Here is a 13,185-nt window from a genome sequence, read left to right as displayed (position 1 = left end):
CTGTGGTTCTGCCCACGCCAACCTCTCGAGGGCCTTCTCCGGGCTTTTTCTTTCCTCCCTAATCTTCCCCGTCAGCCCTGCCTCCAGCACACACAGCACTCTTGTGCACCAGGCCCCGTGTGTGTAAGCTCATGTCGCTGCTCACAGGCTTGGGGAGGGAAGTTCTCTCAGTGTCCACCGTTTACAGGGGAGGAAGCTGAGGCTCAGAGGGGCTGGGTGAGTGCCCCGAGGTCACACAGCTGGGATGCGGTGGAGCCAGAGACTGCGCGCAGCAGCCTGGCCCAGAGCCCCGTCCTCTGCAGCTGGGCGCCGTGGTCTCCGCGTGTCCACTGTGTGTCTGGCACTGTGTCTCCCGGTGAGGGAACCACCGAGCTCTTAGGAGGAGACCTTGCCCTCAAGGAGAGTCCACTAGTTTCCGAAGAGACACACGTGAAGCAGAGGATGAGGGAGTGGGGCATAAAGATGATGACCCCTGGGCTGGGGTGGGTGGGCACCGAGAGGACAGAGTGACTTCTGAGGACAGCGGCCCTGAGCTTGCAGGGGTGCGTCAGAGGTTCTCATCTCCTCAGAGCCCAGCCTTGAGGCCAGCGGCCCTCCAGGCAGGTGTTCCTCTTTCAGAGCCCAAAATGAGCATCAGGACCATCTACCTGGCCATCCGGGTGGTCAAGAACACACTCTCCGACACCCGGTCCAAGGTAACAGGGTGGGGAGACCCAGAAAGGGGGTGCGTGCTGGGCCTCTGGGAGGCAAGTGGAGGGAAGTCAGGGCGCTGTGTTGCATCAGCTACAGCCTGCTCGCTCACCCCTCCCCTCCAGCTGTGGGCGTGAAGGTGGGGCTGCCTTCCCAAGGAAGGCCCTTTGATGGAAAAACTACCTTCCCAGCCAGTCCTGAGTGGGGCTGGAGAAGAATGAGGCTCCTCAAAGCTGTGGCCCCTCTCCCGAGACCCTCCCTGTCACCAAGAACCTGGGGTTTTCCTGTGAAGGGGTTCAGACATCACCCTGGACACCCAGCGTCAGCCCAGGCTGCTTGGCTAGCTTGGTGTTTTATAAGGTCTTTACCACATCTGAGAAAAGCAAGTCTGCAAGTAAAGGCTAAAACCCACCTTCTTGGCCACTGCAGCCTCAGGCCCTGGAGAATAGCTTTGCTTCCAGACATGGTCCCTGTGGCTGACCCCTCATGTCCTGGGGTGCGGTTCAGGATGGTGAGGGTCTGCACAAACCAGGGAGGGAACAGGGTGCTCGGTCTTGAGTCTGAGGCAGAGCTGTCTTCAATACCTGGAGGATGTCAGGGGTAGAGGGAATAGGCTTGTTCTGTGTCCTCCCCACATATGAGCCCTGGGGAGCCCAGGAGAAGAGTCAGGTGTTTCTCACCAGGGCTGCCTGAGGATGGAGCAACCCTACAGAGAAAGCAGTGTGCTCATGTCTCTGAAGGGCTTGGATGAGGCTCCTGGGTAGGCCTGCTGCTGAGCAGGGTCCCCTGGATGAGGCAGGCGGGGTCACCTGGATGAGGTGGTGGACAGAGTGGGCAGCAACCAGGTAGCCCTGGAGACCCCTTCCAGACCAGAGCACCCTCAATTCCTATGTCTCATATCACGGGATTGGGTACAGGAGGCGGAACCTCTAGCGCCCAGCATATCTGCGCTGTGTCCTCTCAGGTGAGGATGGCCATTCTCCGCATCATTGGGCAGCTGGCCCTGTCCGGCTTCCAGGACAGGATCAAAGGCTGGGGCCTGAAGTACGTGTCTGTGCAGCTGACCTTGTCCACCTACAAACTGGTGAGTGATGGTGGAGCAGCTGGGCTTTGGAAATGGTTTTCACTGTTTTAAGGAAAGAGCGCTGCTCGGTGAACCTGGGTTTGAACCTGCATGCGTGTACAAGCGCATAGACACACACAATAAGCTGCCAGGGGTCTAGAAAATACTGAAACACGTGCACAGCTCCGGGCTCCCGGGAGACTCAGTAGCTGGGTGTCAAGCCTCTTGCAGGAGAGGAAACCACAGCTGAGACCATGGCAAGCCCCTGCCGACCCACAAGCAGGCACTCCTTGGTTCTATCTTCCAGACCAATCGCAGGGACAACTTTTATCAGAGAGACCTAGAGGAGAAGATGGTCCACAAGGTCACCATGGACACCGTGAGGATCATAACCTCTTCTGTCAGTGGGATGACCAATGTGAGTTGGCCCACTGGGCTTGCACATGGGGGCTGATGGCTCATGTCTGTGCTGTGCTAGGCTGCGAGGGGAGGATAGCACAGGCCTAGAATTCTACACTGTTGCTTCTCCCATTCCCACTACCTGGGAGGATGGGGGGCCCCAGATCTTCCAGTTACCTGAGCTTGTCTTTCAAGATTCAGGTCCTCGGTGGGACCTTCGTGCCTTCACCAGGGCAGTGCTTGGCACACAGTAGGCCTAATAGGTAACACTTGAATTATTGCTTGAAATGCATCCATTACCTTCAAGCCCCTCAGTCCAGGCGTGTGTGTATATGCATGCATGTGTGTATATGTGTGAGTGTGCAAATAAATGATTCTAAGGATTATATTTCAGAAACATTCATAAGTTCCAGCTATGTGAAAGACATCTGGGCATACACAGGAAGGCTCAGTAGGCCCCACAAGTTGTTAACAGGCTTTAGGGGAAACAAATGTGTCAACTTTTAATTGCAATACAATGTAACATAGCAGTAAGATAGGAAAAGTTTACCATGACTACATATGGAAGGAATCACTGTCTATTAATTGAGGCCATGGGCTAGATGCTTCGCATCTAGTGGCAGCTTCTCTTAATTACAGAAATAATAGTTATAGTAATAACAATAGTAATGGTTACAATTCATTGAGTACACATGACAGGTTCTGTACTAGATGTGTAATATCTAGAATCTTATTTAATTATCCCAACCACCCTGTGAGGTAAGATCTGTTGTTATTATTACCTAGCTTTTATAAAGTGAGGAAACTGAGGCTCAGAGGGACTCTTTAATTTGCTCAAGGATGCTAAGCTGGTAAAGAGTGGAGCCAGGATAAAAATGCTCCTTTCTGTTCATTATGCTGCATCCCTGGTGGAACCCAGGAGCCAGGGATTCTAGCCCTGGTGGCTAGAACACATCACACAACTTCACTTGTTAGTAGCATGGGAGCTCACCCCTAACTCCTAGGGGTGGGAGTGGGGCTAAAGAGAATCAGGGTTACTGAGGGTGTTCAGTGATCATCTGGTGAGATGGGAGATGGCAGGATGAACTTGGAAGGCTAGAGTCATGGCTCTAAGAATTTGTAGAGAAATAGAACCAGTAGGAGATATATGTGTATGTGTCTATGTATCTCAAAAATATCAATAAACTCAGATATGCAGATGACACCACCCTTAAGGCAGAAAGCAAAGAGGAACTAAAGAGCCTCTTGATGAAGGTGCAAGAAGAGAGCGAAAAGGCTGACTTAAAACTGAACATTTAGAAAATGAAGATCATAGCATCCAGTCCCATCACTTCATGGAAAATAGGTGGGGAAACAACGGACACAGTGACAGACTTTATTCTTGGGCTCCAAAATCGCTGGAGATGGTGACTGCAGCCATAAAATTAAAAGATTCTTGCTCCTTGGAAGAAAAACTATGACAAACTTAGACAGCATATTAAAAAGCTGAGACATTACTTTGCAGACAAAGATCTGTATAGTCAAAGCTATGGTTTTTCCAGGAGCCATGTACAGATGAGATAGTTGGACCATAAAAAAGGGGGAGTGCCAAAGAACTGATGCTTTAGAGTTGTGGTGTTGGAGAATACTCTTGAGAGTGCCTTGGACAGCAAGAAGTTCAAACCAGTCAATCCAAAAGGGAATCAGTCCTGAATATTCATTGGAAGGACTGATGCTGAAGGTGAAGCTCCAATACTTTGGCCACCTGGTGGGAAGAGAGCTGACTCACTGGAAAAGACCCTGATGCTGGGAAAGATTGAAGACAGGAGGAGAAGGGGACAACAGAGGATGAGATGTTGGATGGCATCACCGACTCTATGGACGTGAGCTTGAGCAAACTCCGGGAGATAGTGAAGGACAGGGAGGCCTGGCGTGCTGCAGTCCATGGGGTCGCAAAGAGTCGGACATGACTGAGCAACTGAACAACAACATATATATCGTGCAGTTGTGAAGGCTGGCAAGTCTGAAATTTAGGGGGTAGGCCAGCAGGCTGAAGACTCATGCAGTAGCTGAGGCTGCAACCTTGAGGCAAACACTCTTCTTCCTCAGGGAAACCTGTTCTTTTGCTCTCAACTGATTTGATGAAGTCCACTCACATTATCCAGAGTAACCTCCTATACGGATTATGGACTTTTATCAGATTGCATCAAAATACCTTCACCGCCACACCTAGATTAGTGTTTGATTGAAAAACTGTGTGCGTTCACTTGCCAAGGTGACACATAGAAACTGATCATCGCAGTTGGCAAGCACGGCTAGGTTGTCTGCCCAGTGTGCCTCTCTAGGGGATTGGGGGTTAAAGGGTGGTGGTTTAGATGCTAAGTCATGTCCGACTCTTGCAACACCATGGACTGCAGCCCGCCAGGCTCCTCTGTCCATGGGATTCTTAAAGCAAGAATACTGTTGTGGGTTGCCTTTAGAGGGAGGGCTGGTCAAAGAAGTTGTGCAGGATGCGGGGTTGGAGTGCAGCCAGCAGGCACAGCATTGCAGGCTGATCCAAGCCCCCCCTCCTTACCCGCACCTCCCCCCCCAGGAATTCTGGGTGAGGCTCCTGTGCTACATCATGGAGACGGACTACACGGAGGCCTTGACCCCCATCTGCATCAGCCTCACCAACCTAGCCGAACGCCAGCTGCATGCCAAGGAAGAGGAGGCCAATGCAAGCAAGAGCAGGCACGGTGGGCAGCCCCCCTGCGCCAGCTGGAGGGACTGGGCAGGTGGGCCGACCCGTGCCTTGGACTGTTCCCCCTTCTCCAGGAAGCAGCCCGGAGCCCAGAGAGCCAGGCCTTGCCAAAGAGGCCGCCCTTGCCAAAATCTGAGGAAGTTAAAATCGTACACTCTTCCTCTGGCAGCCCACTCCTCTCGTCCTCAACAGCCCCCACCCTGGCCCAGACCCCAGGGCAGCGGTCCTGGCTCAGGCTTCTCCCAGGTGTGAGCTCCCTGGCCCCCGTGAACCCTCTGGAAGGACTGTATATCCCATCTGAGTCCTCTGGAACCATCCCTACCAGGCCCTCCCACTCGCCCCTGATGACGCACTTGTTAGCACCAGACCCTCAAGAAAGGGACTAGAGGGACCTTCTTACGGGGGACCCTGGTGTCCAAGGAGGCTGCTGTCATGGTCCTGGGGCTTTGAGGATGGATGTGGCCGGTGACAGGAGGCGACTGTGAGCCTTACAGGACCCAGCGATGGTGAAGGGCAGAGCCTGCTCTGAGCATCTGGCTAGACCACCCCCTGGTCTTCCTCCTGCCCCAAACTTGAGTCTGGGGCTGGCTCCCTCCTGGGTGCAGCTTCTCAGCAGGCCTGCCCCTCCCTCGCCACTGGTCCAAATACTGTGAGTTCCCTACTGGTGGGCTCACAGCCTCCCAAAGCCTGCAGAGGGAGGGGAGGGGAGGGGGCAGGTGACTAGTTACTGTAGGCTCAACGAGGCCAAGATTCACAGTAGGAGAGAAACACTCTCACAGCCAGCCTGGTGTGCTCTCCCAAGCGGGCACATCCTGAAAAGGGCACAGTATACAAACGCATATATATGGAATTTAGAAAGATGGTAACGATGACCCTATATGCGAGACAGTGAAAGAGACATAGATGTAAAGAACAGACATTTGGACTCTATGGGAGAAGGTGAGGGTGGGATGATGTAAGAGAACAGCATTGAAACATGTATATTACCACGTGTGAAATAGATCGCCAGTCCAGGTTCGATGCATGAGACAGGACGCTCAGGGCCGGTGCACTGGGATGACCCTGAGGGATGGGATGGGGAGGGAGGTGGGGGGGGTTCAGGATGGGGGACACATGCACGCCCATGGCTGATTCATGTGGATGTATGGCAAAACCCACTACAATACTGCTAAGTAATTAGCCTCCAATTAAAATAAAATCATTGGGAAAAAAAAAAAAGAGCATCCTCTCAGCCCCAGCCCGTAACACCAGGCTCCTTCTTCCCAGGATAGCCAGTTGTAATGAGGTTCTTTGTGGAAAATCCCCCATCCTGACCCCTCCTGCATCCTGGGGGCGATGGGATGCTGTTGAGGCAGCACCTTGCTGGGAGAAGCACCCCCTGGGCACGGGAGCAGGGCAGCCTCAGTATCCTGTATCTTTTTCTCCCCAGTGGACCTGCCCGCGCCGCAGAAGCTGCTGGCCCGTCTCCTAGTGAGTGACTCGCGGGCCGTGCGCTGGCCTGGCCCCCACTATGTCCTGCGGCGCCCCTCCCATGAGCTCCTAATCCCCAGGGCCTCCAGGGGGAACAGGGAGCTGGATGTTTGGCAGGACAGAGCTTTCCAAGCCCCTGTCATCCCTCTGGGGAGATGCGGCAAGGGCAGCGGGCTCCCAGATTTCTCTGCTGGGCCTTTGAATGACCTCAAGTGTCCGCAGGACACTGTCAACAGCCTGCCCTTCCCCGGGGGGTCAGCTCCGCCCTGCACCCATGCATCCTCCTCCTTGTGTTGACCCTGCTCCGAGCTCCATGGAACCCGGGATGGGGAGGGAGCCCACGCTTTCGGGTCTCCTTTCCTCCCTTCAGCATCCTCTGCAGGGACGCTCTGGTCCTGGGAATCCTCGGGGCTCTGCTTGAACGGCCCCATCCTGTCCTACTCTCCCTTTATGGGCTTGGACAGCGAGGCTCCAGGTTGGGGCGTGTGGGGCCTGGGGCTTCCCAGCCCGGGAGGGGCCCCATCGGAGTCTCGGTATTCCCCAGGTACTGATGTCGTCCCCCTACAAGGGGGAGGGCCGCGGGATTGCCATGCTCAACCTTCTGAAGACCCTGAGCCAGAGCATCGCCCCCTCCATGGCCGACACGTGGGAGCTGGAGATCCCCCTGCTGGTCAAGTACCTGGAAGGTGAGATGTCCCCGGTGTGTGTGTGAACCACCCACTAAGTGTACATGCTGAGCACTAGACGTGTGGCCTGAGCAAAGGAGCTAAGAGCGCCCGTGTGATGCCCTCACACACACCCCTAGTATACATGCCGTGTACTAACCACCTGGTCTGAACAAAGGAGCCCGGGGTGTGCGTGTGAGCCACACCCCCATCAGTGTCCATGCCGAGTACTAGTCACGTGGCCTGAGCAAAGACACCAAGGCTCCAGGTGGCTGGCACAGCCTACTCTGGTCCTTGAGAGGGTGGGGAGGGAAGTGTGGCATGTGGGGAGTCCATCCACGGAGGACCCCAGATGTTGCATGTAGGAGGCGGCGTGGGGGAGCGGCAGGAGATAGGAGCACGGGTGGCCCTTCTCTCTGCAGAACACACTGAGTTTACATGGAACCAGAAGACATGGGAGGAGAAGCTGATTCAGGTAGAGGTGGTCCCGCGCCTGAGGCCGGGGTGAGGGGCGGTGGGGGCAGCTCTCGGTGGGCTTGGCATGTGGGGAGTTTCGGAGCCCCGAGGGGACACGTTCTCCTCCTGTCAGAAGACTTGGGGAGCACAAGCATGGCCAGAGCAGGAGACCCCCCCCGGGAAAGCAAGAGCCCCGGAGGCGGCACAGGGTGACACCCTCCAGCAGCCCCCACGCCCACGCAACGCCAGTGCCGGGTTGGGGCTGAAAGGGCGAAGCCGTCTAGAGACCGGGGAAGGCGCTAGCGAGGGAAAGTCACTGGTCAAGGTCACACCGCCCTCTGGAGCACTGCGCACCTGTGCCTTCTTCCCCCCACCTCCAGTTTCTGAGAAACTCCCTCAAGAAGACTCGGGGTTCCAACTGGAGCCTGCGTCTGAGCAAAGAGCTGAATAACCAGATCGAGAGCTTCGACAGCCCCTCCCTGGAGAAGGTGGGTTCCCAGAGGCAGGGCTGTTCAGACGGGGAGGGGACTCCGGGGGCAGCGCGTGTGAGACCAGGTTCGCCTGAGGCTGTCACAGCGCCCTGGGCAGAGAGACGGCTGGCTGGTCCAGACCTGAGGGCTTTAGGATTTTGTTCTGTCTTGTCTTTCCCTCAAGAACCTGCTTTGTTGCCGCTGGGTGGCATTTGCCCTCCAGTCACCAGCTTCCCCATTCCTCTCACTCACTCCCCACCTGCGGTGGTTCCTAGAGGAGCCAACGGCAGGGAATGAGTGTTTTGGTAAATAGTGCAAAGGGTGAAGGTGCCACTGCACCACAGGACGCCAAAGGGGGAAGAAAAGGCCTGGAGGGAAAAAGAGTGGGCAAGCTGGGGTTTGGTGGTGGACCTCCACCCTTGGCAGCCGCGGGCAGAAGGACAGAACAGCTTCTATCAAACCCTGCTGCACACCTAGCCCCACCCCTCCCCACACACTCGTTTCTCCTCCCTGTCTCATCCAGCTACTGGCTCATGACCACCGCATGCGTATATTTCATCATAAAGGGGTCTTTACAAAACTATAAACATTGTTGAAAATCAGAGAAGATCTCGACCAGTGGAAAGCATTTCATGTCCACAGATTGGAGGACAATATATTTAAGATGGTGACACTTGCCAATTTATCTATAGATTTAACACGACCCCACTTTAATCCCAGCTGGCTTCCTGCCCCCACCCCGAGAGTGACAAGGTGATCCTAAAATTCCTGTGGAAATAAAAGGGGCCCAGAATAGCCAACACAGTTATGATTTAAAAAGAACAAAGTTGGAAGACTCAGATTTTGCAATCAAGACTTCTTGCATAATTACAGTAAACAAGACAGGGTGATACTGGCATCAGGATAGGTAATAGATTGATGGAATAGAATTGAGGGTCTGGAAATAGACCTCACTTTTACTGTCAATTGATTTTCAACATGAGTGCCAAGACAATTCAGTGGGGAAGGAGTAGTCTTTTCAACAAATCATGCTGGGAAGACTGCATAGCCACTTACAAAAGAATGAAGTTGGGCCCCTTCCTCATACCATACACAAAAATTAACTCAAAATGGACCATATATGTAAATATAAAAGGTAAAACTATAAAATTCTTAGAGTGAAACATAAATATAAATCTTCATGATCTTGGCTTGAGCAATGTCTTCTGAGAAATAACACCCAAACGCACAAGTGATGAAAGAAAAACTAGGTAAACTGGACATCATCAAAACTAAAAAGTTTTGTGCTAAAAATGGTACCGTCAAGAAAGTGAAAAGACAACCCAGAGAATGAGAGAAAATATTTGCAAATCTAGTCCCTGAGAAGGGACTTGTATCTAGAATATATAAAGAACTCTTATAACTCAATAATACAATGACAAATAATCCAATTTAAAAATGGGTGAAGGAAAGATATAGAAATGGCAAGTAATCACATGGAAAAATATTCCAGATCATTCCCATTAGGGAAAAGCAAATCAAACCCACAGGAGATTACTCCACACTCACAAGGATGGCTATAACCAAAAAGACAGATAATAACAAATATTGACAAGAATATGGAGAAATTGGACTCTGATATATTGTTGGTATAAATACAAAATGGCACAGTGATTTTTAAAAAGTCTGGCATTTCTTGAAATGTTAAATATGGAGCTACCTATGACTTAGCAATTATGCTCTTAATTATATATGCCCAGAAGAAATAAAAACATATGTCCACACAAGAGCTTGTATGTAAATATTCAGAGCAACATTATTCAGATAGCCAAAAAGTAGAAAAAACTCAAGTGTTCATCAGTGGATGAATGAATAAACAAAATGTGCTATATCCATACAACAGAGTATTAGTCAGCCATGAAAAGGAATGAAGTACTTACATCTGCTACAGAAAGGATGATCCTTAAAAACATTACACTAAGTGCAAGAAGCCAGAAGCAAAAGCCCGCGTATGATATGGTTCTACTTATTTGAAATATCCAGAACAGGCAAATCTAATGAGACAGAAAATTAGACGGGTGGTTGTCACAGATGAGGGGAATGTGGGGTGATTGCCAATGGGTACAGGATTTCTTTTTTGGGGATGATGAAAATGTCCTAACCTTGGCTGTCATGGCCATCGCACAACTTTGTGAATGTGTCAGCTTAAAATTTTTAAAACTTAAATGGGCTCATTTAGTGGTATGTGATTTATACCTCAATAAAGATGTTCAGAAAAGATTTTTAGAAGTGTCAACTAAAGTTTTCATTTGTTCAAATATGCATCCTTCATAATAGCATATGTAAAATATACACAGCAATATATATCTTCTGTAGCTAAGTGCCATAGATTTGTGGGTGTAAGATCTTATCAGATGTCAGTTCAGGGCCAGATGCCCATTTGAAAGAAACTTGTATGTAGTATTTAATAAGCCAATGCATATAATTCAACCTTGTGACAATAACTCACCTAGCTTAAAGGAAAATAAACAAATAAATAGGGTTTCATTGGCTCAGATAGCTTAAAAAGCCACGACTAGATATTGAGGCTTAAGGAATTTCATCAGGACTCTCCCAGACTCTTCATCACTCAGACAGGCATCCTCTGGGGGTAGGAGGGAGCAAGGCTGCTGAAGCCTCCAGATTTGTAATTCTGGTAGATAGAGTCATTCTTTCCCCAAAAGTAACAGGCAAAACCATCCTTTCTCCTATAAACAAACAAAACAAAAATACGACATAATGAAAAGAGACCCTATTCAAAGCAGCAACACAATGTAAAATATGTAACCAAATAAAAATTGTGAATATATGAAATATGTGTAACCAAGGTAAAGAACCCCAAATTACAAGGAGGGGCAGAAAGGCTGAAAGAAAGCCTGACCAAACATACACAATCTCTGCTTCTTGGATAGGAAGTCTCAGTGTTGCTCAGGTGTCCTTTTTTTTCTCAAGTTAATCTGCAACACAGGGACTTCCCTGGTGGTCCACTGGTTAGGACTTTGTGCTTCCACTGCAGTGGGGAAGGGTTTGCTCCCTTGTCAGGGAACTAAGATCCTGCACAGTAGGTGATGCGGCCAAAAAAAAAAAAATCTGCAATGCAATTTACTTCTAATTTCCCAATAGGAAAATTTGTGGAAATCTGACAGTTTTATTTGACAAGATTATTTCCACGTTCACCCTAATGAAAAAAAGTAAGAGAATAATAGCTAAGAGCATATTAAAAAAAAAAAAAGCAGCACATTAGAGAAGGATTTGTTCTCCCAGAATAAAGATGTAAGTGTATGAAATGAAATACAATCATGGAGTGAAAGAAGAACATACTGATGAATATTTTTATAGTCTTAACATGGAATAGAGTAGACCTTCATATGCATAAAAAGAATCCTTTAGAAAGACAAAGGAAAGAGACTGTACTCTGTGAAATGAAAATTGTCTGCATGACAAAATGAAATCACTATGAATAAAATCAAAAGAGAAATGAGACCCTGGGGACACGGACCCCAGGAGTGATCACTTAAGAAGTGAGCCTCAGGCCATGCTTGGTTTCATTCCTTTAAGAATTTTTTTTTTACGTGGACCATTTTTTAGAAGTCTTTTTTGAATTTGTGGTGGTATTGTTTCTGTATTATGTTTTGGTTTTTTGACTGCTTGATTTTAAACCCCGGTTCTACTACTTTCTGCTAATTTTCTTGTCTCAAAATACCTATTTGCCTTTTAGAGTTGTTGCGCGGATTAAGTGAGATAATATATGTCTGTTCTTGTTATTTTTTGCCAAATGTACACACAGCATTCTTGTAAACAAAAAATAAGAGAAATAATCCAACAATGGGGAAAGAATAGAGGCAGAAATTCCAAGAATGGACCGTGAGAAGATGCAAAGATGACTAACCAAGATGCAAGCAGTATACATCTCGTGGATAATATCCTAAGTCAGAGAGAAGGCAGGAGGATAAGTGCTCCTAGATTTGCTGGTGGGAGTGTAGATTGATTCAGTTTATACAGGAGAGAAACTTGGCCCCCACTCTTGGTAATATGCCTGCCCTGCTACAGCCTAACCTCTCAGATTAACCTGGATACTTGTTTTTGAAAATATATAAAAGGCATATTTTTTAAAAGTCTGGAGGAACAAGTAGGGACCTCCCCTTGGCAGTGACCCCATAGGGCCGGGTTGGAGGCTTGAAGCTCCCTCTGTCCCTTCGGCCTCTCTAGGGCTTTCTGTACCGGGCCTTGGGCTTCACCCTGGCCACAGGCCTGGAGGCCGACAAGGTGGAAGTGCTGCTGCTGGAGCTGCTGTACAAGACGGACTACAGCAACGACTTCGACCGGGAGGTGAGACAGGGCACCCCGTGGTCCCCTCCAGGCCTTGGGAGGACATGGTGTGTGCACGCCTGTGCATGTGTGCATGCGTGTATGTTTATCCGTGTGTTGGGGGGACGGGCAGATGGGGTATTCCCCAGCACACTCCTCCCTCACCCTGCCCACTGGGTCTCCCCGCAGGGCGTGATCCTGTGCTTTGGCCTGTGTGCCCGGGGCCAGGTGAAGACGGTGCTGGGCGTGCTGCATGACTTTGAAGAGAGGATCCAGGAGTCAGAACAGTCCTGGCAGATCGGCGCCTGGCGGGTGAGGCACCCTTGCTCCACCGTCAGCTCTCCAGGGGCCTCTTAAAATGGTGCTGTCAGCCCCCAGTCAAGGCTCTTCAGTTCAGTTCAGTCGCTCATTCGTGTCCTACTCTTGGCGACCTCATGGACTGCAGCACACCAGGCCTCCCTGTCCATCACCAACTCCCGGAGTTTATTCAAACTCATCTCCATTGAGTCGGTGATGCCAACCAACCATCTCATCCTCTGTTGTCCCCTTCTCCTCCTGCCTTCAATCTTTCCCAGCATCAGGGTCTATTCAAATGAGTCAGCTCTTCCCATCAGGTGGCCAAAGTATTGGAGTTTCAGCTTCAACATCAGTCCTTCCAATGAATATTCAGGACTGATTTCCTTTAGGATGGACTGGTTGGATCTCCTTGCAGTCTTGCTGGATCTCAATAAGAAACTCCCCTCTGTGTCTCCTTCGCCAAAGTGGAACGGTGAATTGGATCGAGGCGGCCGTGGCTGGTCTCTGGAGGCTGTCTGTTCCATCCACAGGGCACAGTGCCCTGGTCTGGCTGAGTCTCCAGGGGGCCACCAGCTGAGTCACTGATGCCTTAGGTTTTGGCCTTGACCTTGGACCCTTGCCCTGGGG

The 13,185-nt window shown here is 50.3% G+C and overlaps 1 protein-coding gene across 14 annotated transcripts in view; it reads left to right on the top strand.

The window, feature by feature from the left end:
* Positions 1-13,185, top strand: part of MROH2A (maestro heat like repeat family member 2A) — a 52,377-nt gene that overhangs the window by 15,290 nt on the left and 23,902 nt on the right. For 11 of the 14 annotated variants that reach the window (XM_081491075.1, XM_081491070.1, XM_081491066.1 and 8 more), the window contains 10 exons: positions 619-695; positions 1,655-1,774; positions 2,061-2,171; positions 4,725-4,869; positions 6,304-6,344; positions 6,889-7,030; positions 7,432-7,484; positions 7,846-7,953; positions 12,163-12,282; positions 12,451-12,573. In XM_081491075.1, coding sequence (XP_081347201.1) covers positions 619-695; positions 1,655-1,774; positions 2,061-2,171; positions 4,725-4,869; positions 6,304-6,344; positions 6,889-7,030; positions 7,432-7,484; positions 7,846-7,953; positions 12,163-12,282; positions 12,451-12,573 — 1,040 coding nt within the window. Of the gene's footprint in view, positions 1-618; positions 696-1,654; positions 1,775-2,060; positions 2,172-4,724; positions 4,909-6,303; positions 6,345-6,888; positions 7,031-7,431; positions 7,485-7,845; positions 7,954-12,162; positions 12,283-12,450; positions 12,574-13,185 lie in introns of all 14 variants that reach the window. The other 3 variants (XM_081491067.1, XM_081491074.1, XM_081491069.1) reach the window with 1 other exon arrangement.

This window comes from Giraffa tippelskirchi, chromosome 5 (assembly GCF_054371585.1).
Source record: "Giraffa tippelskirchi isolate mGirTip1 chromosome 5, T2T-mGirTip1v1.2.pri, whole genome shotgun sequence".
NCBI lineage: Eukaryota > Metazoa > Chordata > Mammalia > Artiodactyla > Giraffidae > Giraffa > Giraffa tippelskirchi.
The sequence above is the reverse complement of the archived record's forward strand: the minus strand, read 5'-3'. Positions and strand labels throughout refer to the sequence as shown.